The 26487-nt window shown below is 39.3% G+C and overlaps 1 protein-coding gene across 1 annotated transcript in view; it reads right to left on the reverse strand.

Moving 5' to 3' along the window:
• Positions 1-18380, reverse strand: part of PLPPR5 (phospholipid phosphatase related 5) — a 122909-nt gene extending 104529 nt beyond the window's left edge. The window contains exon 1 of the mRNA XM_042953007.1: positions 18144-18380. Coding sequence (XP_042808941.1) covers positions 18144-18380 — 237 coding nt within the window. The remainder of the gene's footprint in view (positions 1-18143) is intronic.
• Between the last annotated feature and the right edge of the window lie 8107 nt (positions 18381-26487).

Below are 26487 nucleotides of genomic sequence, written 5' to 3' on the forward strand. Positions count from 1 at the left end.
AATCTTTTGATGGCCCCAAACTTTTGTTTATCAAAAGCAAAAGGAGAAAAGCAGAAATGAGTTAAATTCCTCTAAGGTCTACAAAGCCCAAGTCTCAACTATGAATTCCTGACTCTTATTTCCTGGCACAGAGAGACAGACAGTAAAGGTTTGCTGAAGAGAGGAAGGAAGGAAGGAAGGAAGGAAGGAAGGAAGGAAGGAAGGAAGGAAGGAAGGAAGGGAGGGAGGAAAGGAGAGAGTGGGAGGAAGAGAGAGAGGTATGGGAAAAATGAAAAGAGGCTTGGACTGGTTGAATCACAAACAAAATAGCTGCCATCTGAATGAATGGTGTTAGCTATGACAAATGTAGGATCTGACTGGGACACTTGTGTACCTGACATTATGGCCATGCCTCAGTGTCAGTGTTTCCTTACCATTCCACACATTCATATACAGACAATTTGTATGGTTTTGCTAATACTTTAATATATTAAAAAATCTTTATTCATATCACATATCCAGTAGTATGACAGCTTTCTCTTTTATCGTACTTTGAGAATCCACAACCCTCACATTTACATTTTCATCATTTCTGTTTATCTGGGATCCTACATTAATTAAGAATAACTTGAGGGGCATCTGGGTGGATCAGTTGGTAAAGTGCCTGATTCCTGATTTCGGCTCAGGTCATGATCTCATGGTTCATGAGATGGAGCCCCTCACTGGGCTCTGTGCTGACAGCACAGACCTGCTTGGGATTCTCTCTCTCTCTCTATCTCTCCCCCACCTCCCCAAAATAAATAATAAAATAAACTCAAAAAAATAATTTGGGAAAAGCAGAATTTAAAAAAGGAGATATGAAAAAAACAGTTTCCTTTCATCTCCTTCCTATTTAACGTGCTTACTGGTCTAGCTCTTTTCTCTAATTCAAAACACCCACAAGACATACATTTTTCTGCTTGTTTATTTCAATCCAATATTATCTTGATTCACTAGTTGAATATGTTTATATTTTTAGAACTACCTCATGTTACTTTACAATGCTACATTTTCAGTTGGCATCTCAGCTACTTGATGTTCATATGGAATTTTTATCTCATCCCCTAAGCATCCTTTTCTCCATCAGTGATGGTTCATTGTTATATTCAAACTTGTTCCAATTACACATAAATTATTGCTCTTTTCACTTGTTCCTAACTCTTTCCTTCTACAAACTCCTTACACAATCAAAAGGACTAAAGGGAAGAAAAACTCCCCCATGATCCCCCCAATACATCACTTGCATGTCACTGGAGGGTGGTAGAAAAAGAATGGGTTTTAGGGGTGCCTGGGTGGCTCAGTTGGTTAAATGTCGGACTTCTGCTCAAGTCATGATCTCACAGCTGATGAGTTTGAGCCCTGCTTTGGGATCTGTGCTGACAGCTTGGAGCCTGGGGCCTGCTTTGAATTCTGTCTGTCTCTCTTTCTTTCTCTCTGCCCCTCTCCTGCTCATGCTCTCTCTCAAAAATGAATATTAAAAAAATTTTTTTTTAAAGAATGGGTTTTGGAACCAGGAAGACTTTCTGGTTTCAAATTACGTAACTTTAATGCAAATCACTTAAGGTTTTTTGAATCTCAGTTTCTTCTTTTTGCAAAAGCATGATAATAATGCAAAATGATAGAACTGTTGTGAAAATTAAATTAGCTTCTCCCAAAATTACCATGCGCAAAAGCACTAGCTTTTATACCATGAGCACCTACTAAAAGAAAGCTGAGAATCAATGAGGTCAAGCAACTGGTCCTGTGTTATACAAATTAGTAGGAGATCCAGGACCCAAACCCAGGTAATGTCTGAATCTAAATCTACCTCAATAAATATTAGTTTTCTGCCCTTTCCAACCAAATCCAAACACACCTGCCTCTCAAGGAAGCATCCTGTCAGTGAATAGCTAAAATGCCATGTTCTCAGAGAAGCCTTCTCTATGGCCTAAGTCCAAACTGATTCTTCTCTTCAGTAGGGTACCACAACACTTCTCTAGATATTCATTAATACATTAAACAGTGACTGAGTGCCTCCTAAATCTCGGGCACTCTCCTAGTCCTGGAAGGAGTTTTTGAAATGTTAAAGTTACTTCCACAAGAGCATGGATCCTTGACTGGACTGTAAACTTCCTGAGGTTAGAAGAGCCCTTCTCATTATCTTCACACTTGTTGCCCTTTTCTTTATTTACTGCAATGTACTTTACAAAGGTTGAAAACACCAGGAACAGGCTCTATTCTAAGCTGTGCTACTGTCTGGCTGCAGGACTGTGAGCAAATCTAATTTTTCTGAGCCTGGGTTTTATCATCTCTAAGTGATTATAACCATCTTGCATGATTATTGTGAGCCATCCTGTGGATGACAGAGCTTTACACAAATGTAAGGGGTCATGTTGTTGCTACTGTTGATTTACATTATTATTAATGAATGCATGAATACCAGAATGAACGATCTGCAGATCACTTCTGCACTCGCAGCTGTAAGGTCCAAAGTTTAGTTCTACACTAAGGCTCTCTTAATTCTATTACCCCATATCTGTTGTTAGACTCTGCTCAGAACTGGTTTCTGAGCTCTGATTACTGCCTGCTGTGAAGGGATCCTGATCTGAGCTGTTGGTGATCCTGATGTGGGCTGCCAAGCCTTAGCATTGTAGACTGTGTGGCCTGGAGCCTCATCTCACCACCCTGTTCTGTCTCTCGGTCCCCCGGACTTGCTTATTCTGACCAGCCTGCCCTGTCTCACTCATGTGCCTTCACATGAGGCCTCACCACGTCTTTGCCTCCTCTATTCGGCCCTGCTCTGCCCTACTTTTCAGTGTCCCAGTTCTAGGCTGCCATCTCTTCTGTAACCCTGGGGCAGCACTGGTCTCTGATGACCAAGTGACCCTCTATTAGACCTACTTCCCAGAAGCCTGACTGCCCACAGTCCAAGCTGCCATCCTTGCCTTGGCCTTCTCAGTCCTAAATGCACCAACAGTCCCTAGTCCCTGTAATCAAACCCATGTCAGGTGCAAGGCCTACCCATCTTCTGACGAGAAAACAAAAAACAAAAACAAAAAAATAAAAATAAAAACAGCCAAATTTTGTGGTCTGTCTGAATCTCCCACCTCTTTTTCCTGCTGCTCAGCTTTTCTAGGCTTGGCCAGTTTCTATATTGCTAAAGCTTGGGCTGCTTTAGCTCCTTATGGTTTATTCTTGCCATGCCATTAACCTGACTGCTTTTACATGCTTCCTTTGCAACCTTTAATGTGTTTCCTCTTTCCAATTCCTTTAAGTTATCCCTTCTAAGTGAATGAAGCCAAGACACTAGCACATTCACATCATAAAATTTATGCAAATCCAATTAATCCAATCAAAGCTTGTTTGTATAAAAGCCTGTCTTATGTGCTCTTTAAAGTCACTTCCCATGAATGGAAATCTTAATTAGATGACTAAATTTAGAAGGATAGAGCATCTTGCAAGAAAACCAAGAACATTTAATCCTTAATACCATAAACTGGAAAATATGAATTTCACCTACCAAGAATAGTATTGTGCGGTTTCACATAAATTTTAATCCATGCTTTCTAAAAGAACCAGAATATCATGCCCTCAAATTTCTAGAGCAACATATAGATGCATATATTTCACTTCAACTTCCAATTTAAAATTAGTAAATTAAAGATATTTACTACATAGGTAAGCACACCTGCTATGTAACTTAGAAAATGCAAGTCAAGATGTCCTATTATGGAAGCAAAACATAGCAATAGCAACAAAAATATCCTTGCCATTTTAAATTTTGATTGTGCATATCAACATAAGCTTTCATAATTGTACTAATTGTCGATCTTTCACCATTGTCCATGTTGCATATAATGATTTAAAGTCATGTACTATGTGTGTCAGAGGGGCAATCTTAGTAACTAATTAAAAATTTATTGGGGTACCTGGGTGGCTCAGTCAGTTAAATGTCCGACTTCAGCTCAGGTCATGATCTCGCAGTTTGTGGGTTCGAGCCCTAAGTCAGGCTCTGTGCTGACAGCTCAGAGCCTGGAGCCTCCTTCAGATTCTGTGTGTTCCTCTCTCTCTGCCCCTCCCCTACTCACACTCTGTCTCTCTCTCCTTCAAAAATAAATAAACATTAAAAAAATTTTTTTAATTTATTTCACAGCAGTATTTTTATTTTAAAGTAGGGAAACGTAAGCCCTCTGGAACACACTTGATAGCCAAGATTGATGTGAGGAATATTTCCCTAGATTCCTTAAAACTCTAAAACAATAGTCTAATGTTTTTTCCTAAATTAAAATCAGTCACAGAAGTAGAATTATTTGTAAGACAGGCAGATTTAGATGTCTCATTTTGCAGGTAGCAAAAGTGAGGCTTAGAGTTAGAATGTGTGTCAAAGGTTTACCTCTTCAGGCTGGTAAGGGAGTCTCTGAGAATTATTGTAATGTATTTTCTACTAAGCATCCTTATGTTAAGAGCCTAATTACTTCTGTACTACACACCTTTCCATTCCAGACATTCTTGGAGTTCCTTCAACCTGGGAAGGTTTCTCCAGTCTAAATGACTTTGTATATGTATGCTCTTGCCTTTCTCTCACTTCCCTGACTAGCTAACCGTCACTTCCTCTCAGATGTCTCTCATCCTTCCTTCTATCTTCCACCCCCAGGCTCACTGCCAGTTTTTAGGATTAGTATATTTTCACTCTTCACTGACATTGAACTTTGATTTCTTTGAGGACAGGGATCCTTTCCGCCATCTTTGAATACGTAGCACCCATTACATACACAAAGCCTTGTCCAGGGAGAACTCAGTAAATGTTTTTTTAATGGATAAATGAAGGAATGAATTACTGAATGCCAGGTCATTGTGCTTTAATGTGATTGCTTGCAGGCTATGTCATTTGCACCCATTGGCTAATTGGAAAATCCCAAATTTCAACGAAAAGTATCCATAAACAATAAAATCCTAATTTCATTTTCCCGCTTCCTTCTGAAGTTAATTGAAGTTGTAAGTGATTTGCCTGCCCAAGCAGCATTAAATCGTTCTTTACTCATTAATGTCATTTTCTAAAGTACCACTAATTTTTATCACTCTCTAAGGAAATAAACTCTTCTCAAAAATAGTTCCATGTATTGAGTCAAATCTTTCAACTCTTAATTTATGATTACTAATGAAAATGTACAGAGTATGATTCAGAGATCTAAGTGACAATAAAATCATGACTTATCTCACTAGAAACTCTGCCAGCTAGCTGAATCCTACACGAGAATATCAAAAATAGTTTTGTAATTTACCATATAGACAAATTTCCTATGTAAAATGTATTGGTCGTTGATTTACAAAACAGAATGGAAGATGATGTGCTCTTTAAATCCACCAATTCATTCTTAAAAAAAGGCAGGAAGGGGGAACATAATGAAATATAGAATGTGTCACACCTGCTGAAGAAAGAACATATACTACATAAATGCTTACATAGTGACAATTTAAAGTTATACAAGTATGTGCTATGGACAATGAAAGACTGAAATGGTGGTTACAAAAGCAAAATACAATGACGTTAAAGATTTTTAAAACAAAATAATAAGTGTTTGATATATTCTTCATTTGAAGTAAATAGTTTGGACTATATTTTATATAACTTTGATTAAATTTTTTAAAATGAGTGTACATGGGGAAAATATCTGAAATCAGAGATGACTGGTAAGTAAATTAAATATTAAGACTTGGGTTTTAGAGAAATAATTTCAACTTTATAGCCTAACTATCTGTGAATGGTTACCGCAAATAATTTTAATTCCTGCTTCTCCAATTCTGTTCTCTTAAAATACATTAATACTTATATCTACCATTTGAAAGGCATTATGTTAGGCACTATGTGATGAGCAAGAGGCAAAAATATACAAGACGTATATGCAGATCTATAGGAATTTATAATTTTTTGATGGCCAAAATATGTATGTATAATTATAATACATACCTATGTAGTACACTACATTGTGTATGCTACATGCAATTGGAAGCATTTTAGTAATCTTCTGATTGCAAGACAGCAAATCCAATTAGAAGATGTTGCCTGGAATTCTACTTCAAGGACTGAAACCCAGGTCAGTCTCAACTGGAAAGAAAATGCCATAAACTTTAACAATGTCTGCTGTGGTCATGGGAGGGAGACAGTGTACATCATCATGCAGTGTTTTTGTCTACTTGAAGAAAAGTTTAACTTACTCCCTTTACAGATGAGATGATTGACTACGAGGAGACTTTATACTGACCCCAAGGCTAATGCATTAAAGAAAACACTATGCAGAACTTCTGGTGTATTTGCCAGGGGTGAAAGTACACCTGAAATTCATCATTCAGGGCCGGTGCCATGCCTTAAAAATAGCACATCTCCAGTGAGATCAAATGTGAGAGCCAGAATGGCAAAATGGACTCAAATCAATGCCATATGAAGACGAAAACTCGTAAGTCTCAAAAAAACAAGAGTCAAAAAAAGTGAAAAATAACATCATACATTGGGAGAACATCTAGGTTTTTCTATATGGCTTCAAATGTTGAGACGGCTGTGAGCAGACAACTCAGAGAAACAGACTTTATTGCATTGTAAGGTAAAGTGTTCTAGTGACACTTGTTTCATACACATAAAAGGCTATCTGAGGAGCCATGAGTCAGTCGGTCTCCTGCCCCAGGTGGAGTTCAAACCCTTCCACACCAGATATCTAATGATACAGAGGTTGGAGAGCTACTTGAGTTTCTCAAGGTCTCAAGGTCAGTAAGCAGCAAAGTTAGGAGCAAAGGCCATAGCCTATCAGGCCAGTGAGTCTCCCTCCCTCCCTTCTTCCCTCTTTCTCTCTTTTCTTTCCTTCCTTCTTTCTTTTCTTTTTCTCTTTCTTTCTTTCTTTCTTTGTTTCTTCTTTCATTCATTTTAATTTCAGATCATCATAAAACCTGCATACACAAAATTTATTACCAATCCGACCAATAGCATTCACTCTTTCCATACAGTAATACATTCATTATTGCTACTGTTCCTTTTATTTCATTTTGCTTTCTCTGCAGCGCCCCATCCCACACCTGCAACTACACTTTTATGGGAAGATGTAAGAGGACAGACTATGATTCAAAAAGGATTTTAAAAGAAAGGTAGATCCCTATTGATAAGAAGGCATCAAAGGAAGAGTCATGAAAAAAGTGGGATTTGAGTCACCCAAAGTAAAGGCTCGGAAGTATTTAAGCAAATGGGAATGAAGAGCAGGGAAAATATCATAAAGCACAGCAGAGAACTGATTTCTTAAGTCACTGCTGTTTCGCAGAAAATGGCAGTACAGGATCGGACCCAAAATTTCTACAATCATTTTAGGAGTATTTCTAAGTCCCTTCAAAGAAAAAGGACTTCAATATATATAAATATATAAAGTCTATGTTCTTCCTTGAAATATATATACTTAATTTTATAAAATAAATGTATATACATACATACATACACACACACATCACTGAGTATTTCTTCCATGCCTCTAACTAGTTGCCTAACTTAACGTAATGACTCTGCCTTGAGTGCAGTAGATATGCTATATGTTAATTACATTTAGTGTTATAATTACATTATATTGTGTTATGTTAAAATCACACAATAAGAATTTGGAATCTGTGCATCAAAAACGTGTAGGTTTCGGATGTGAGGGCGATCTGGCTGTGACATCTGTCACCCCATTGATCGCCAGGGTTGATTCAGCTGATCTGGCTGGCTAGGCGGGTGTCCCCTTCCTCCCTCACTGCTCCACGTGTGTCCCTCTAGAAGCTCACTCAGTCGAAGAGGACAACCTTCCCCGATAGAGGAGGACCCTTCTTCAGTCAAGGGTATATGAGTAGCTGTGCTCCCCTGCTTGAACCTCCAAACAAGCTCTCAAAAATGGGTAGGTTTCTGTTACATCTACTTGTAGCAGGCTTCAAGTGTAGTTTTACTTTTTGTCTGAAAAGATTTGATGTTAGGAGCACAAAAGAAGACATCATAGAACCAAATGATTTGAGAACTAAGCACTCTTTTCCTTATCTATTACAACACCTCTTCACTATCGCAGACTACGTCAACTCTAACTATAATATTCAGTGAAATCTTTTCAGTCAACAGTTTAAAGCCACAAAGAGAAAGCTACTGTAATAATCACATACCCTTAATTTCTCTCTCCCAACTGATACTGCTCTGCAAAGCGATTACTTGCAGATGGACTTAGCCCCACCAAGAGATGGCAAAAAAAAAAAAAAAAAAAAAAAAAAAAAAAGGTAAGGGGACAAGGACCATCCCTATGTTAAAAACACATATCTGCCATTCTGCTGAGTTATGCCAGTTCCTTACTGGGGGGTCACGGGCTTAGTTGCTTAATCTTTTTGTGCCTCAGTGTCCTCATCTGCAAACTGAGATAACAAGAGTGTCTATCTCCAATGACGTGAGGATTAAATTAGTTAATACATGTAAAGTACTTACAGCAATGCCTGACATATACCAATATGACAGCTATTTGTGTAATTCCTCATTAGTTGTATGGCCTAGGGCAAGTCACTTAATTTATCTGGCCATTCATTTGAAAATTAAGAGATCAAACTACATGATCTCTAAGGCTGTTTTCATGACTAAAATATTCCAGCTACAAAGAAGCATCTCCTAACACTGGATTCACAAATCTTTTCCAAAAATAGAATGGCAGAAAGAACCTGATAGTGTGGCTTGAATAAAGTGTCTACTGGATTCCTGTATCTGTATTCTAGACTTAGTCCCAGGAGAAATAAAAAGGGGACCCCAAATCATCATGTGATTAGGAGCCAGAAAGAAGAAGAAACAAAGGTCTCTTTGTGAAAGACCAAAAGGGTTGTCACGTAGTTTTGACTAAGTCTCTTCATTCAGTTTAGTAACTGAGCGAACCCAACACTGTAAAGGCACTTGTGAAGGAAGAGGTCATTGTCACCAACCCAAAGATATTGTTTTGGTTTTTAATTGGAAATGTCAGGACTTCATTTTAAATTACAAGATGAAGCTCCAGGTGCACTATCTCTATCCAAGACTGCTCAATTTTGGTGTCTGTGAAAACTTGGCATTCTGCTTTGATGAGATCTCTGGAAATATAAGATGCTTCTCAGTGTGAAAAGTGCTTCTGTGCACCCCAGTGTGAGAAAATGCTAACTCTGAAATCTCAATAAAAAGTCTTGATAGAAAAGTACAGTTTTTGCTGGCATGGTTTAAAGCACTCTTTAAAAAGGGGGGATCATCACATGAGAAACACAATACACAATTTACTCAGAATAGAGGTTCTGGTTATATCAACACAAATCCTGCTTCTCTTAGAGAGGAAATGCCACAAGCTATTTTGGTATTACGTAGATATGTCAGGACTACATTTGTATTTAACTGACCTATGATTTCATAAGTCTTTTATTTCACGATACTGCTTTGAAAGATTTGAAGAAGGGAGAGATGAAATTTAATCCTGGTTCTGGGATTTGCAGCCAAGTCAAGTAAACTCTTTTAGCCTTATTTTCAAGGTATACTATACACGGAAGGTGGCCACCAAATATTTGTTCAGGGAAAGAAGGAATGAGGAAGATAGGGAGGAAGGAAGTCCTGGGAAGTCACCAGCATTTTACCAGAAAAGTCCCAATCCAAAGAGGCTGCTACAAGTCTTTTTGCTATCTGTATGTTAATTAATAACTGATTTAATTAACATTATGGATATAAAAATGATTTTTTATTGATGAAAGCAATTATTTTTAAGTAACATGATGAATGCTAAAAATAGACTCTTTACTGATGAAACTGAATATTTTCAAGCTATGTGGATTGACTAAAATAGTTTCCCAATCTTGAATGAACAAACTATAGGCCTCCAGTGAGGCCTATAACCTATATCCCAATGGCTTATTCTCAGTGCATCTAGAGTCCAGCCATTGGTTTAGGAAGATTTCTGCATAAAGCATGTCATGACAGGGCACAGAATTCCACCTTGTCTGTGCTGAACCTTTCATACAGGGTTTCATACACTTAAAACACCTCAAAGGATAAAAAGCTGCCAGTTCACTGAACTTACAGGACAGGGCATATGGACTACTTTGCCTATTTTAATGAATGGTTATGTAACTACGTGCTCAGCAGAATTTGGTCATTATAACCTCATCATTGTAAACTTCAGTTGGTGCCTGGATACCGTATCTACCAAAAATAACCAAACAGATTGGGTAGGATGAAATTAGCTTGAATCAGATCATAATACCCTGACTTTGAGATGTTCAAGTCTAGTGACGGAAACATAAATAAAAATAATGCAAATATAATGAAAAATATTAGGTTATTTTAATATTATAATTTGTTAAAGAAGCTAAGGAACCATAGAGGCAAATGCACCTATTTTATCTGTGGGTGTCCAAGAGATTTGCTCAGAAGAGGTGGTGCTAGGTCCGAACAGATATTGCAGAATGTTCCATAAAGTTTGTTTTTTGTTTTTGTTTTGTTTTTTTTTTTTTTAGGGGGGAATGGATGTGGGAGCATTATATAGGTTAGAAGCAAGGGAGATAAAAATTAATCCATGTAAGAAATTCCAAGTGTATTACAGACCATGTATATATATATGTGTGTGTGTGTGTGTGTGTGTGTGTGTGTGTGTATGTAATAAGCTTGGAATTTCTTATATATATTCACTACACACACACACACACACACACACTCACTCACACATGTTGTCTCATTGAGAAATGTCCACCAAAACACTGCCTTTAGAATTTTAAACGCACCTGGATGGGAAAAAATCTTTAGGACTCTGTTTTTCACAGCAATAACAATAACAACAACAACAACAACAACAACAACAACAAAATGGTGGTTTTACTGACAGATTTTCAAACTACATCTGTCATAATAGGGCTAAAAACATAACCAGCCTGCTGAGTGACAACTGGCATTCTGAGAAATAGTTTCAATAGTACTGGAAATATAACTCCGTTTCACATAGTTTAAAATATCTTCCATCTAAAGGATATTCTTTATGATTTTCCAAAGTCTGTTAAAAGGATCCTCCTAACTATAGGTTAAGATCTCTGAGATCAGAACTTGTCTCTTGCATGAATGGGAATGTTGAGCTGTTCTACTGGTCACTCCATTGATTCTAAAAGCCAGTGAAGTTTTGTCTTTGAACATGTTTTTGAACATCCCCTTTTCATATCTGGTTGTACATTAACAAACATATTGATACTGTAAACAGCACATTGATATATAATCTATATGTTTTAACTCACCCTTGCCTTCTGGGAACGCCGCCATTTTATGTTGTGAATCAAATTAGTGGAAAACTGCATGTAGTCAGCAGAGCACTGGACTTAAAGTAATAGATTCAGATCCTGGATGTGTCATTTACCAGCTGGAGTAAATTGCCTAAGCTCCCTAGATGTGTTAATGCATATACTTTATGAAAGGGTTAAAGTGAAAAGTAAATGGTTTATCTCATTCATTCAAAAGAAATGATTATGATGTCATTTTGCTGTGCACTATCAATAAATACTATTAGCATTTATGCTAAAAGAGCAGCTATCAGTTATTGAATGCTTATATTTAATTCTTATAAGGTATCATGTTAAGTATCATTACTTCAATTTCACAGACAAGAAAACGAAGGCTTGAAGCTGTAACTTCACGCATAATATCTGAACTCTTGAAGGTCAGTAATATGCCTTACTCATTATACAAGTTCAAGCAAGAGCATACATAGTACATAGTAGGTGCGTTATCACCATTTAAAACTTTTCTAAATAACGTCTTTTTGGGATGATGCAAGTTTAAAAATTAATATGATACAATGCCAACTTAATAGATGGTATCCATATTGCTCCCTGGAAATATTTGTTTTGTAATCATCTCCAGTGACAAACTGGGTATGTAACTCACGTAATCCACTCACATTATGTTTTCCTCATATTGTCTCCAAAGTGTATTCTCACCTATTTGATACTCACAACAGCTCGTAGGAAGAAAAGAGTCAACATTTTTCAGATAAGGTAACTGGCTCAGAAAAACCACAGGATTACCAAGTGATAGGCATTGGCGGGGGCAAAGAAGACAGGAAGAGAAAAAGGGAGACAGGGATGGGGAGGAGGAGAGGCAGAAGGAAAAGGGGAAGAGAGAGGAGAAGGAGAAGCAGAGGAAAACTAGCTGGTTTTCAGACCAGCTTCAGCCTTTCCCTCAGCATCACCATCTCTTCAACGGTATGCAAAGTGGAGGAGATCTGTGGAAAAAGGGAGACAAAAAGGATACAGGGAGGGAGGGAAAATATGAATGAATGAATATGAATGAGAATATCTAAGTGAAGCAAGGTCCTAAGAGACATAAGGAGGAGTTTAACCAGATTCATAAACCCTCAAAGTGTGGATCCACCTTTCAGGGAATCTTGGATATCTCTGATAATCTGATAAAGCTATGGAGCCTCTTACTAGGAAAACGTGTGTGTGTGTTTGCATACAATGTGCATATGTGTATACATAGTATTTATACACAATTTCACTGTGTTCACTGCACCCCAAATCTAGTGGTAGGTCCCATTTTAAAAAAACATTCCTCAAAAATAAGGCCGCCTCAGCCCTCCATACGCCAGGTCTAGAACTGGAGGGTGGTTTCACCTAAATGCAGATGCCTGCAGCACTGTGTCAGTGCATGCTACACAGATAAGAAAGATGGCTTCAGATCAGAATAACAGAAATATCTCTGAATCCCTTCTGCCACCACCCACCTCTCCACAACATTTCAAGCTTCACAGGAAACAAAACAATCTCCTACACCACACACTGAAACCATTATCTACACTGGAACACAAAGCTTCTGATCAAACCAGAAAAGCTGAAATTGAGGATAAATGACTTGAGAAAATGTTGACTCTTCTAGTATTGAATCACTATGACTCAAAAATCTTTAAACGATTTGTTTAACGTGTTAAGGTAAAGAACTAGAGGCACGGGCTTCCATGATTCTGGCACTGTCACCATGGGACTCCTGGTTGGCACTCCAACCTTTTCACTATCCTTCATAAGCTGAAGGTAAAAATTAATGAATGGATTTAAATAACTTAACACAGGCCTGATACATAATCCCACTAAAGATCCTATTTCTCATTTTTAAGTGGATTTAATGACAGTACTTGTGTTTAAAGAAAGTACTACAATAGTGAGCATTAAACGTATCTAGCACAGTTTCTGGTGCAGAGGAAATATTAGCTAGTGTCAGCTTACTTGAAAAAATAGAGGAGTCATCAAAGGTAGGAATCATTACTTGAGGTCAATAACAGAGTTCTGATTTTTGCTATTCTTGCTATTCAGACACCCCAATTTTTGTGGGTGAGTGGACTGAGCTAGGTGGCCTCTGTCCACATCTAATATTTCATCAGCCCTGGAATCCACTAACAAATGTATTTTGCTAGGTGCCTTAGATTATCTTGATTAATCATCACAACCTGGAGAGGACTAATGGTAGGTGACACGTATTTAGCTGGGCACTACTCTGACATATATGTTAACCCATTTCATACTCTTAATAATCCTATGAGGCCAATACTCATATTATCTCCATTTTACAGTGGAAGAAACTGAAGCCTAGAAAGACTGGCTCAGCTTCACACAGCAGGAAAGTGGCAGATCTGGGCTTCAAACCCAAACAGTCTGACTCCCAGAGTCTGTGATCTTAACCTTTACATGCACTGCCTTCCAAGAGGTAGGCATTTTTATCTCCAGTTTATGAATAAGAAAATTTTGCCCAAGGTCACACATATAGTAAGTGAGAGAAATGCAGATAAGAATCTAGACTTGTCTGACATCCATATCCATGCTTCTCCTGCACCAGGCCACAGGCATGAGTTCTAGCAGTAGAAATGGGAGCGAACACTCAAGGTAAGGTTCACAGGAGAAGAGGTCTATGGGAAAGTTTTAGGCACTCTGATCTAACAAGATGGAGCCCTGGATACAGAGTGCCTTTCTGTCATCATGTATCTCGGCTACATTTAGTGATGCAATACCCTTGGGATAGCAGCAGTAGCTATATCCCTTGGAACCTCAGAGTCCAAAGGGAGTTTCCTGAGAATGCAGATATAGGAATTAGAGATGCTCCCTAACCCTCAAACCCACCCTGCTCCCTGCTGGATTTTCTCTGCCTTGGTTCTGGCTCTATGAAGAACGCTCTAGCTTTGGTCTCCTTCAAATCACCCGTGTTGCTTAATGATCTAAGGAGCAATAAATAGCTGCTCATGGCCACTGTATCCAAATTTGGGGAGCAGAAACCACTGTCATCACCAGTTCTTTCAATCAATGAAAAAAATCAAAGATCACTAATTAAATTTGTATCTATAAATTCCATATGTGGTGCTTTCGCAAATGCTACACAGATCAAACTGAACAGGACATTTTCAAAGAGCTTATACAATATGTCTTTGTAAATGAGCCCAAATTATAGGCATTTTCTGAAAACACAATTAAACTAATATCTCACAACACAAAATGGGCTTGTAGATAAGAGTTCAAAATTCTTTTTTGGCGTTTTTACTGTCCCCAAAATGTCTTAAAACACCACCCATCAGACAATGTCCCTAGTCCATTCCCAACAGATTGAGAAAAACTTTCAGCCTGCCATTCCAGGACTCACTAATGAGACCCTAGTCTTCCTCTTTAGCCATATAACCTCTGTGTTCCCCACACAACACTCTGAGAAACAAGACAAACCAACTGCTGCTTCAAGAGTACAGCCTGCATTTTCTGCTACCAAGTGGCTGTCCAGGTAGCTGCTTCTGTGATGTCCCAACTCAAACTCCACTCCAGACTCTTCTTCAAGTCACATCTCAAATGCCACCACTTTCTTCATGAAGCCTTTCCTCACCCCTCCAAATAAAAATGATCTTATTTTCTTCTGAACCACCGGAAGTCTTTGTGGCGTGTGTACGTGTGTGTGTGTGTATGTGTGTGTGTGTGTGTGTGTGTCTACACACTTCTATTATGGTGATTTATACTATGACCTTGGCATATTTACTTGATTTCCCAAATTAGGCTGTAAACTCCTTAGGAGTTTGGTTTATTTTTGAAGTTCTCGTTATAACCTCTACTCTGTCTTGAAACACAGGAATTCAATAAACATTTACTGAATTATCACTTCATTAATAATGCCGATGATTTACTGATCTCTTATCTCTTATGAAGTATCCACTATGGGCCAGAGGATGACATTCATGTATTACATCTAATTTAATATGCACAATCCTGAGACTTAGGAAGTTGAGGCTTAACAAGATTAAACAAAGTTGTTCAAGGTTACACAGCAAGTAGGGTTCCCAACAGTTAACATAGCAGCAGGAAGTACTTTGAATCTGAATCCAAATTTGTTAGATTCCTAACCTGGGCCCCAAAACAATACTACATAAAAATGATAAAACTGAAAATACATATTGCTTTTGATTTTTAGATAAATGAATTTAGCAAGTGTGAAACAAAGCCACTGACTGTGGTAGTGAGGAGAGCTACTTTTCAAATTAATCTAAAGAATTAAAAATGATGTTTGAAGGGTAAAAAAATATACAATATGAAGAAGCTTCATCACTACAGTCCAAGAAATGTAAGAGATGGGGACAGAGACTGTTTGAGGCATTTATTCAGAAGCATGACTTAAGAGTAAGCTGAATTTGTATATTATAATAGAAAAGACTCCAGCTGGGGAGTTCAACAAAGTAGGGTTACAATTCTGAGTATGACATTTTTAGCCCTGGTCCTTGGGCAATTAGTTTACCTTTCTAAGCCTCAGTTTTTGCAAATGTTAGGTGACAAGAATAATAATTGCTTTCATAGATAATGCAAATATTAAATGGGTATAAGGTATATAACACGACAAATCATGGGCATTACTAGTATTATTATTGATAACATCACTTTCACATAGAGTGACTATGCCAAGCCAGTATTCTCAAGAGGAATGGAAAGGCAGGACTGCCATTACTATGAGAACGTACTGTTTGGAAAAGCAGAAGGGAAAACAAGGGCCAGCAGCAAAGGTAGCCTCTAAATGCCAACACTTCCTTCCCTTCAGACTGACCCCCCCAAATTCTTTCTCTTGCAACTAAAGGACTGAACGTCAAAATATGATGGGAATCAAGTGAGATCTTCCCTTTTAAAACCTCTCAATTTTTATTCTCCATGCCTGCCGCATCAGCCTTCTCATCCTCTTTCTGAGAACATGCTCTCTGGAAGCAGTAGAAGTACCATGACACTTGGTGCCAGTCCCATGGGCATAAAAACACCACACCTCTCATTTTTATTTTCAGCTCCTTCCATTTTATTATCTGATCCTCAGCGTCCTCAAATGTTATTTGGAGAGGAATGCACTGAGGACTAAATGCTATTATGACTCTTCAGTGCCCAGCACAAAGTAGGCACTCAGTAATGACTAATTCCCTTTCTCCTCCTAGTAGGAAATAATCAACATCTTTGGGCCAATATGTTCTTGTCTCTAACTGACACTTGCCACCAAGGATGGGTGGTCAGGATCTGAAGAGTGCTATCTCATTTAAACAAGACACAGAACAGTAATTACCAAGGGAAGCGTTACAGACATTATTGATTATGGTTGCAACCAAACAAGTGACCTAAAAGTGACAGGCTTTTTTCTTAAAAAAAAAACAAAAACAAAAACAAAAAACCCTGAGCTATTTAGTCACCCAGAAAACATGTGCCTGAAAACCCAACAAATGCAGAAAGCAGAAAGAATCCCTCCAACGACTACATTTTCTTTCTTTTTTCAGTTTTTCAAATGGAAGAGAACACAAACATGAAGGTGGATTTCTAGAAAATTACAACACTAAAACAAAACAAAACGCTTTCTGGTGCAAATCAACTATCATGGTACCTGTGATAAACGAAGTTACTTTGAAGTTATCAAGAAGTTACTTGGTGGGATTCCATTATGTGTGTTAGGAACCTCCCATTATTTGGAAAAATATTAAATCATTTCCCCTAAAATCAAAGCAAACATGAATATCCAAACCCAGGATATATCATCGATGTACTCAAGATTCATTGTTAAAATGTACACATTCAGCCACTAAAATAAAACTTCCTTTTCCCTGTCCTCTTCATTTTCCAATTTCCTGTTTGCTATCTATTGAGAGTTGAAAGAGAGAGAGAGAGAGAGAGAGAGAGAAGCGGTACCACTGGAAGGAAACCTCCAATACTTTGACAGTAACAGAGGAACCATGTTTTCTTTAAGAAACACCACCAGTTCTACCAATAACTTTGCACCATATTCACATATGTAAATTATTATGTGATAATCCTTCTAATAATTATACGTGTGTGTATATGCGTGTATGTCCTTATACACACACACACACACACACACACACACACACACACACACACACACACAGAGTCCCAAAACCTCCAAGGCATTTTAAGCAAAGCTATCAGAGATAAGGACTTAAGATGCCCAGAGACTAGACTGGAGCAGCCTTTAAATGAATCTTGTAATTTGGACACAGCTCCTGCTTTTCAGCAAGCACTGCTGCTGGACCCTTCCACTTAGCAGTTTTCAACCTTCTTTTTTAGCTATTTGTTCGCTGGTCAGCTTAGTCCCACTGGCACTTTCATGTGAAAGGGAAGGCGGTGGTAAAACGGGAATACGCGCCCAGACTCAGGAAGCAGGAGTCCCCTCCACACCCCAGCAACTGATGCCCTCTCCTCCTCGCCGGCCCGCCGCTGCTCATCTTCCAGAGGCAATCTCAGAGCAGGCGGCCAGCGGAGCAAGGCCACTGAGTGGAGGAAGTAGAAATTCAACCCGAGGGCTCACCTCCTCCCCAGCCTCGACCCCCCACCCATCACCTCCCACGGCCCCCTTCCCTCTCATCCTCCTCCCCGCCACCCAATACAGCAGCCGCAGCAGGGGGTGCGGGGGTGGCATGTGGGGAGAGGTGCGGGATTCCTTCGCACCCACCCCTGACGCGCCCTAGAAGAATGTCCTCTGGGGAAGGGGCTGCCCACAACTTAGAGGAACTTAGAAGGCAAAGCTGCCGCGCCCCGACCCTCAGCGGGGCCTCCACCCCGAAGGTGAGGGGCGACAGAAGGGAGTCCGACGCGAGGGCGGGCCCCCCAGGGCTTACCACGAGCACTGGGACCCCGGCGGCCAGCGAGTAGAGGAGCACGGGGGGCACGGCGCTGCTGTCCTCCGGGCCCGGGTAGGGCTTGCGGTAGGCGCTGTCGTGGCAGAAGAAGCCCTGCACGTTCACGGTGAACGTGTCGGTGTACTCGAAGTAGTACGCCAGCATCACCGTCCCTGCCATGATCACCATCTGGAAATAGAGCATGCTGCTGGTGAGCGCCGCGGGCAGCAGGGGCATGCACGCCTCCCGGGCCGGGCCGAGCCGAGCGGGCGGCGGACGCGGCGGGCCCCCTCCCGGGTCCGCCGAGGCAGCCACCGGGGGCGCGGCGGCGGGGGCGGCGGGAGGACGAGGCGCGGGAGGAGGGATGGAGTCGCTGGAGGAAGAGGCGGAGGCAGGTCCGGGTTTCGAGGCGCCAGCAGGCTGCAGAGGAGGCGGCTACCCCCAGACGAGCCCCCTCTCCCCTCCCCGCCCCCCGCCCGCCGCAAGCGCCGCCCGCCCGGGCGCGGGGTCGCGCGGGAGGGCGGGGAGTCCCGGGCGCCGGGCAGCGGCCGCAGCGCCCAGCGAGAGACTGTTCGCGATGCAGCAGCGCCGGGTGAAGCCCCCAGGCCCGCCCGGAGGAGGCGGCGTCGGTGGACGGAGCGGCAGAAGTCGGGACAGCGGCACCTGTACCCCTTGGAGGGCGGACGCAGTGGAGCCGGAGAAGCTCCTCGCGGGGGTAAAAACCAAAAAAAAAAAAAAAAAAAAAAAAAAAAGATGGGGGAGGGGAGGCAGTAGAGAAGGAGCTTCTAGAAACTCCTTTCTGAGGCAGCAGCTGGGCTGTTTAAGAAACCCGCACAACGCCTGGGAAAATGGTGCGTGGACGCGTCTTCGGAGCGCAAACCCCACCGAAGCTCAAAGTGCCGGATGCCGCGCGGCGAGTTTCAGCCGGCGCTCGCTTGGATTCTTTAACCCCGCGCAGGACACACGCCAAGCGGTGGTTTCCAGGCACAATTAGAAAAATGATCTCAGAGCATTTTAGATTCGGAGTTTCTCTGCCTCCCCTCTAGCTTCCTAGGGCTTTGTAATGTAGAAACACAATCATAGTTCGGTAGCTCCTGAAGCATCATCTTTCGTACAACGGCCCTTTCATCGTCATGTATTCTCCACTTGCTCATCTTCCCAGTCTCCTTTATTAGCTGCTTGTGAGAAGAGGCATTGCAGATTCCTGGCACCCAGCGGTGCCTGCCACCAGGGAAGGGAAAAGAGCTATTTACCTCATCTCACTATTCCCTGAGTTCCGGGGAATTGCTGGGATTCCCCACCGGTCAGGTGGAAAGGAGAGGGAGACCAACGCGGGTCCCATCACAGGCGTACGAAGCACACCCATACATGGGCATACACGCGTGTGCATAGCTCTGTAAGTAGCTTTGGCACTGCATATATGTAAAGAGCCCATTCCGTGATGCCATGTGGGTCCCTGCGTGCAAGCTTAGGCAGCAAACTTGGGGGTGGGGGTGGAGGTGGGGGAGGATCTTAGCGGAGCCTGACACTGCTCACATCCTCCACTCTAGAGGGCAGGTAAGGAAACATATGTAAGAGACAAGGGAATGGAAATATTCCTAGAGCCCTTCCCGTCTCATTAAAATGTAGATTACTTTAGCAGGTTTCTAGAATATTCATTCATTTTAATGGGTTGTACTTGATGATTTTTAGAGGTGGGTCTTTGTAATAGGATAAAGCAACATTGGTAGTCTACTAAGGCCATTTAAATTTGGCAAATGATTGGTATTTGGGGGAAGTAATGGCAGTGTGAATTTCTTTAATGTAGGATACCTTATTCTCCATATGTTATTAAACATCCTTTAATAGCTACTTACTGGATAAAAGACACTGAACAACATGTATAATAAGCAGTTTGGAGCAGTGGGAGGGAATGGTTCCTTAAGTGGACAAGAGTAGCATACCTTATTATGAAAATATAACTACTACAAAGGTACATGATTTAATGACCCATTCAGAGAATCATTTTAAGACTGTAGGAGTGTTTTAACTAGTCCTCTGATTCTAAGTAGGAATCCCCCAAACCTTTCTACTTAATAGAAATTTTGGGAACATGGTACTAATTTTTAAAGGTAGATTTTAAGGGTAACTTGGATTAAGGAAAGTGATGTAGGTAATTTATCCAAGCCAATGAAAACATACATTATTTTTGAAATTAAAATGCATTGTATTACACTGTTAACATGTATTGAGTGCCTGGTACTGTGAGTGTAACAAAGCAGGGCCCTTGTGTGTCCTGTTCACTGTTCTGTCCCCCCACATGAGGAGTGTATGCCACATTGTAGGTATTCAGTAAATATGTTGAATAAATTAATGAATGTGTTCCTCTAAGAACAATGGTGAAGTATGTTCACATGTAAGATTTATAGCAAGGGTTAGGGAATCCTAATCTTTATGTCCTAAGATAAATATAGACTGCTTACTTACATGGCATACTGACATTGAAGGTATAAGGTGAATGTAAGAGCAGCAACTTTGGCACTGCCTCAGTTTAAATCCCAGCTCTGCCACTTACCAGCTCTGGAAACCTGACCAAGATGCTGGACTCTTTTTTTCTGCTTTAGTTTTGCCACTGGTAAAACCGAGATAGTATTAGTACCTACTTTACAAGGTTGGTATGAGGATTAATGATGGTCACTTATGTCTGGCACATAGTGAGCACCTATATCACGTTTAAATTTATAAAATTTGATTCCTAGACATAAACATATCTGGACTACTTTAACTCGGGTCACTCCAACATTTATCACCAGTCACTTCCTTCTGATTTTTGGCTTACAAAATGATTCTGGGTGTATCCATAATTCTGTAGGTGTATATATTTTTCCATAGATTTATGCACATCTGAAAGAGATGCCATCCATCTCAGGAATAAGATATTATTTTCCTTCAGAATCTTCAATATCTCCATCATTTGTCCACATTAGACATAGTCAAATAGCGTTATTGATTGATTTATGGTTGACTAATGATCCAATGCTGAAAATCAGAGTTAATACTGAATCTTAACTCACTTTATAAAGATACCAACATTAAATTCAACTTCCATGAATATTTGAGCAGATTGGTTATTCATAGAAATGATGTGAGGTGGATGAAAGCGTGAGCTGTGTACCCTTGGGCTGGTTACTTTACTTTCCTAAGTCTGAGCTTTTTCGAGGACAAAGTGAACTAGTCTTTCTTATTTATTTTGACAATTAAGTGAGAATATATAAAGTACCCAGCCAAAAGAAGATACTTGTTTAGTATGATTCTTCACTTTATTTTCTTATAAATTATTTAACCTAATTCTTTTCCAAAATATATCTTTTCAACTTCAAAGAATCCTTGGGAATCCTACCACGTAATCTACCTTTTACTGTTTCTAGATTAACAACAGCACTGCTCATATTTAATCCTTTGGAATCCTTGCCTAAATTCTTAGTTTAACTTAATTCTTAAGCACATCGTTGTGTTTTCAAATATATTATAGCATTCAGTCTTTCTTGAAACATTGTACTGTCCTGCAAATTCTCCCCATCTCAGCCCCTACCAAGGAGGATAATCTAGTAAAAACTGTGGTATTTATAACTTTTATTTTCCAACTTCCAGTGACTCATTATATTTATTTGCATGTCTTAACAACCACTATGATCTTACTGTGTTTCTTCACCCATAAAACATGAACCATGATAAATACGGAGACAAATCTTGTGGGAGTCATTTATCATTTGCAGTATCTCTCATCTTTCCACCTCAATACTAATGTTCTAATAAGAACTAGTAAGGTGCTAGACCAGCAGGAAGATGTAGTCCTTGTCTATGTGGTTTATAACTTTTCGTCCACAGGCAGAAGACAAATGCACAAAAATTGGGGGTGGACTTTTATGCTGGTAGCAGTGTAAAGACCAACTGAATGAATGGTCTTTGGGAAGCCATGCATTGACTATTTTTGGATAGCTAGATAAATGAACATATTCTTCTTCTACTATGAAAATCTAAGGGGCTTGCTGGAAGGGAACTGGAAATGTACCTAGGTCCTCAAAATTATTACCAGTTGGGTTCTGTACAATAAATCTGTGACTATCAAGAGAGGCAGACTGAGATTTTCCACTAACATCCAAGGGTTTGTCCCTCATTAGTTCATAGACAGAATGATTTTGTCAAAGATGACTGAGCATTTCCAAGGACAAATGAAGATACAGAATATTAAACATTGGGTTTCCATGTGTTTCAAGTAACTCAGAGGTAAGCCGAGGCATTTTCCTGAACTTTTCTCATTCCATGGTGCAAAAATAGAAAAAAAAAAAAATAACATTACTGTCAATGCATAGCTGAGATGGTGAGGTATGAAGGATTCAGAAGACTTTACATAAGACAGACTAGGGCACCCTCTCCAAAAGAACAAAGTCCTCCTTTTGACAACAACAATGACAAAATCAGTGACAATAACAACAAGAATGTGCATAATGCTAAACTTGAGCTGGAGATGTTGGAGGAGATTCATGAGCATGAAAAGTTAGATGACTTTGTACTAATGAGGAACTTTAAATATTAACATATAGATTGGTGGAAAGTCTAATGGGAATAGATTTGGAAAGTGGTTTTTTTAAATAGGCCAGGTAATTGCTTTCAGAATAAGTAAAGGCATCTGGCAATTCATTCTAATAGTTATTAAACTACAAAAGGCAATATCTTGACAGATCTTTATTGAACTGGATCCAGAGAAGGAGCAAATACATGAGTTTACTAACTCTCAATTCGATACAGAGAACATCCCAGAAACTTGAATAAGAGATACGATGGAGATGTAAGACTGGTTAACTCAAGAAATGTGCTTAAATGTGTTCATATAAATTCAAAGATACAGCATCCTCAAAGGCAAACTAAAGAAAGCTAAGGACATTTGGGATTACACCTTGACCTCTTATTATTGACATTATAGTGCACTGCTTCCTCACAGAATAATCGTCAGTGCTTGCTGTAGGAGGTAGCTGCTTTCTCAAGAAAACAGAAGGAAAAACAAGCTAGTGTAGTAATTTGTATGGCTGTCTTTGAGGTTCCAACTGTAATAGGATGTTTATCTCAAAGGCCAGAAACTTCTGACCTGGTCAAGAAGTATTTATCTTCAGTTAGACCCCTGAGGTATCTTTAAAGTGCCTTACTCTGTGACTACATCACGGCTGATCCTATTATTCTACATTTCCAGTATTATTTTAAGTTTTCACTTTAAAAACAGTTATCACAAACCAAGTACATATTTTATTGGAGCACATATTAAGTGTAGTTATATATCACTGAAATCAATGGCATGAAATTGATGGACTAAATTAAAGAGTTAACATCTATGAGACATTAAGGCTGGGAAAGAATAGAAAAATTTAATATGTTACCAACTGAACACTCCTATATTAAAATAAAAAAGTTACTGAGTTAGGAAGAGTTAATTGGAACATGATAATACTATGTGGCCGTGGCAGTCAGCATATCTGAATCTCAGTTTGCTCATTTGTAAAATTGGGTTAATGAATCTTTACAAAGACATTGAAAGGCTTATATTAATAAAATGCTTTGAAAATATCAAAGCATTGGGCTACTCTGCATTAGAAAGTATATCATAAATTAGGAGGAGAAAATGCCTAATCTAAGTGAGAGCTGAATTTTCTCCCCAGTACTGAGTTCCAACTCAAAAAACTCTGATTATTTGGGGCACCTGGGTGGCTCAGTCGGTTAAGCGTCCGACTTCGGCTCAGGTCACGATCTCGCGGTCCGTGAGTTCGAGCCCCGCGTCAGGCTCTGGGCTGATGGCTCAGAGCCTGGAGCCTGTTTCCGATTCTGTGTCTCCCTCTCTCTCTGCCCCTCCCCCGTTCATGCTCTGTCTCTTCTCTGTCTCAAAAATAAATAAACGTTAAAAAAAAAATTAAAAAAAAAAAAACTCTGATTATTTGCTATCTGTTCTGTTTCCACACAGGTGAATACTGGATTATTTACCATATGTTTCCATCATTTAAAAAAAACTCACATTGCTTGATTAAATATAAATCCATGGGTCCATGACATTGGGGGAAGTTTCAAAATATTCAAGTTCCCTGAGAATAACTTTAAACAATTATTAAGGATAAGGACATAGGCGTATGTCAGTGAAGTGATGGGTGAGCAAGCCCAAGAACTGAGGACTCAACAGAACCGAGCTCATATCTTTGTTCTGTAGATTCATAATTATGGGACCTTGGTGAAGTCATTTTAGTTTCTTAGTTTCTGTAATACCCTAAAATGAGGATAATGCTGCCTACTTCACCAAGTTGTAGCACAGAGTCTGGGCCATTCATGACAATAAATGATCATTATAGTTATTATTACTCTTCTGGTATAATTAATCCTGCCACTGCTGGATCAGCAAAACTTTCATTGCATAAGATTTTGCTGTGTAAGATTTTGCTGAACTGTCTATGTAACATCATGTTACTTGAAGACACCTGAAAGTCCTTACTTGTGCTGTGATAAATGAGGACTGTCCTAAATGAAATCACAAATTGTGCTAACACTGGAGTTTCTTTAGAGGTGTTATGGAAAATGTGGGGCAAACTATGCTGGTGACAGCTGCAGGTCCTTTGTCAAAGGTACAGATTGTGAATGGTAATAAGCATTTGTTTAGTTGTCCTTCAGTGTACTGGATAATGATTGAAACAAAGATACGGTGAAACAAAAATGGTTCCTTACATTCATATATGGACCATAATCAATTATTAATTTAGAATCAGACAATTTTTAGAATGCTATTTTAGTGAGGGCACGAAAACTTCTGGCTTAATGAATTTCTGGTATAAATTTAGTCATACTTGGTTGGATAGATTATTAAATTACTGGATTGTTTTCACCTTATGGGTTTACAAAATAAGCTAGTAAAATAAAGTTTTGGTCAAGGAAAGAAAAGAAAAGAAAGACAAAGAACTTTTTTATAAGATCTTAATTGCTGCAATGGAAGATAATAAGTAGCAGAAAGCATTACCTCTAAAATATAAGTATTATATGTTGTAACACCTTGAAAGAAAGTTGGGGGAAGTTTTTGGAAGAGAAACCTATCACTGTGCATGTTGTTATGTGTACTTTTCTGATTATCACTTTTTGTTATTAAATCAGGCCTTGATTAATCATATTTTATTACATCAACCTTATCCTTATTATAACCAATGCTTCAAATGTAATGATGTCTTCAATTTAATGTAATGGGTAAGAATAAAATATTTTAGTTTGTTTTCCACTCACTGATGGCTTCCTTTAATATTCTTCTGGCTCATGTGGATCTCTAATAAAAATAGAAGAACATGAATAGTAAAATCTTAATTAACTTCATAAAATTCTCATAAAATAGGGTATCTTGGGGGAACTACTGCTTTTATTAATAGAAACCCTTCACATTTTTTGGAGGAACTCTTTTTTCCAGTTTCAGTGAGAAGTAATTGATGTACATCACCGTTTAAGGTATACAGCATTGTGGTTTGATTTATGTATATTGTGAAGTGATACCACAATAGATTGAGTTAATATCCATCTTCTCATATACAATGAAAAGAAAAGAAAGAAGAAAAAATTTTCTCCTTGTGATGAGAACTCTTGAGATTTACTCTCCTAATTTTCCTATGTATCATGCAGTTGTGCGTTTCGTTCCCAGTACTTATTTGTCTTCTAACTAGTTCGTGCCTTTCAACCGCCTTCTTCAATTCCCTGTCCCCACACCCTCCACCCCTGGTAACCAGAAGTCTGATCTCTTCCTCTATGAGCTTGTTTTTTTGTTGTTGTTTTTGTTTGTTTGCTTGCTCTTAGATTCCACATGTAAGTGAAATCATACAGTATTTGTCTTTCTCTGATTTATTTTGTTTAGCATAATGTCTTCAAGGTCCATCCATTTTTTTTATGGCTGAATAATATTCTATTATGATGAATATTCATTCATCAGTGGCTACTGAGGTTGTTTCCATGTCTTGGCTATTGTAATAATCCTGCTATGAACATGGGGGTACAATATCTTTTCAAGCTAGGTTTTTCATTTCCTTTGGATATAATCTCAGAAGTGGAATCGCTGGATCATATGGTTGTTCGACTTTTACATTTTTGAGGACCCTCCTTACTAGTTTCCACAGTGGCTGCACCAATTTGTAATTCCACCAACAGTGCACAAGGATTGCATTTTCTTTACATCCACAAACTAGCATTTGTTATCTCTAGTCTTTTCGTTGATGGCCATTCTAATAGGCATGAGGTCATAGCTCATTGTGGTTTTAATCTGCATTTACCTAATGACTTGTGATGTTGAACATTTTTTTCA

The sequence above is a fragment of the Panthera leo genome, chromosome C1, assembly GCF_018350215.1.
Source record: "Panthera leo isolate Ple1 chromosome C1, P.leo_Ple1_pat1.1, whole genome shotgun sequence".
In the NCBI taxonomy this organism is placed as follows: Eukaryota; Metazoa; Chordata; class Mammalia; order Carnivora; family Felidae; genus Panthera; species Panthera leo.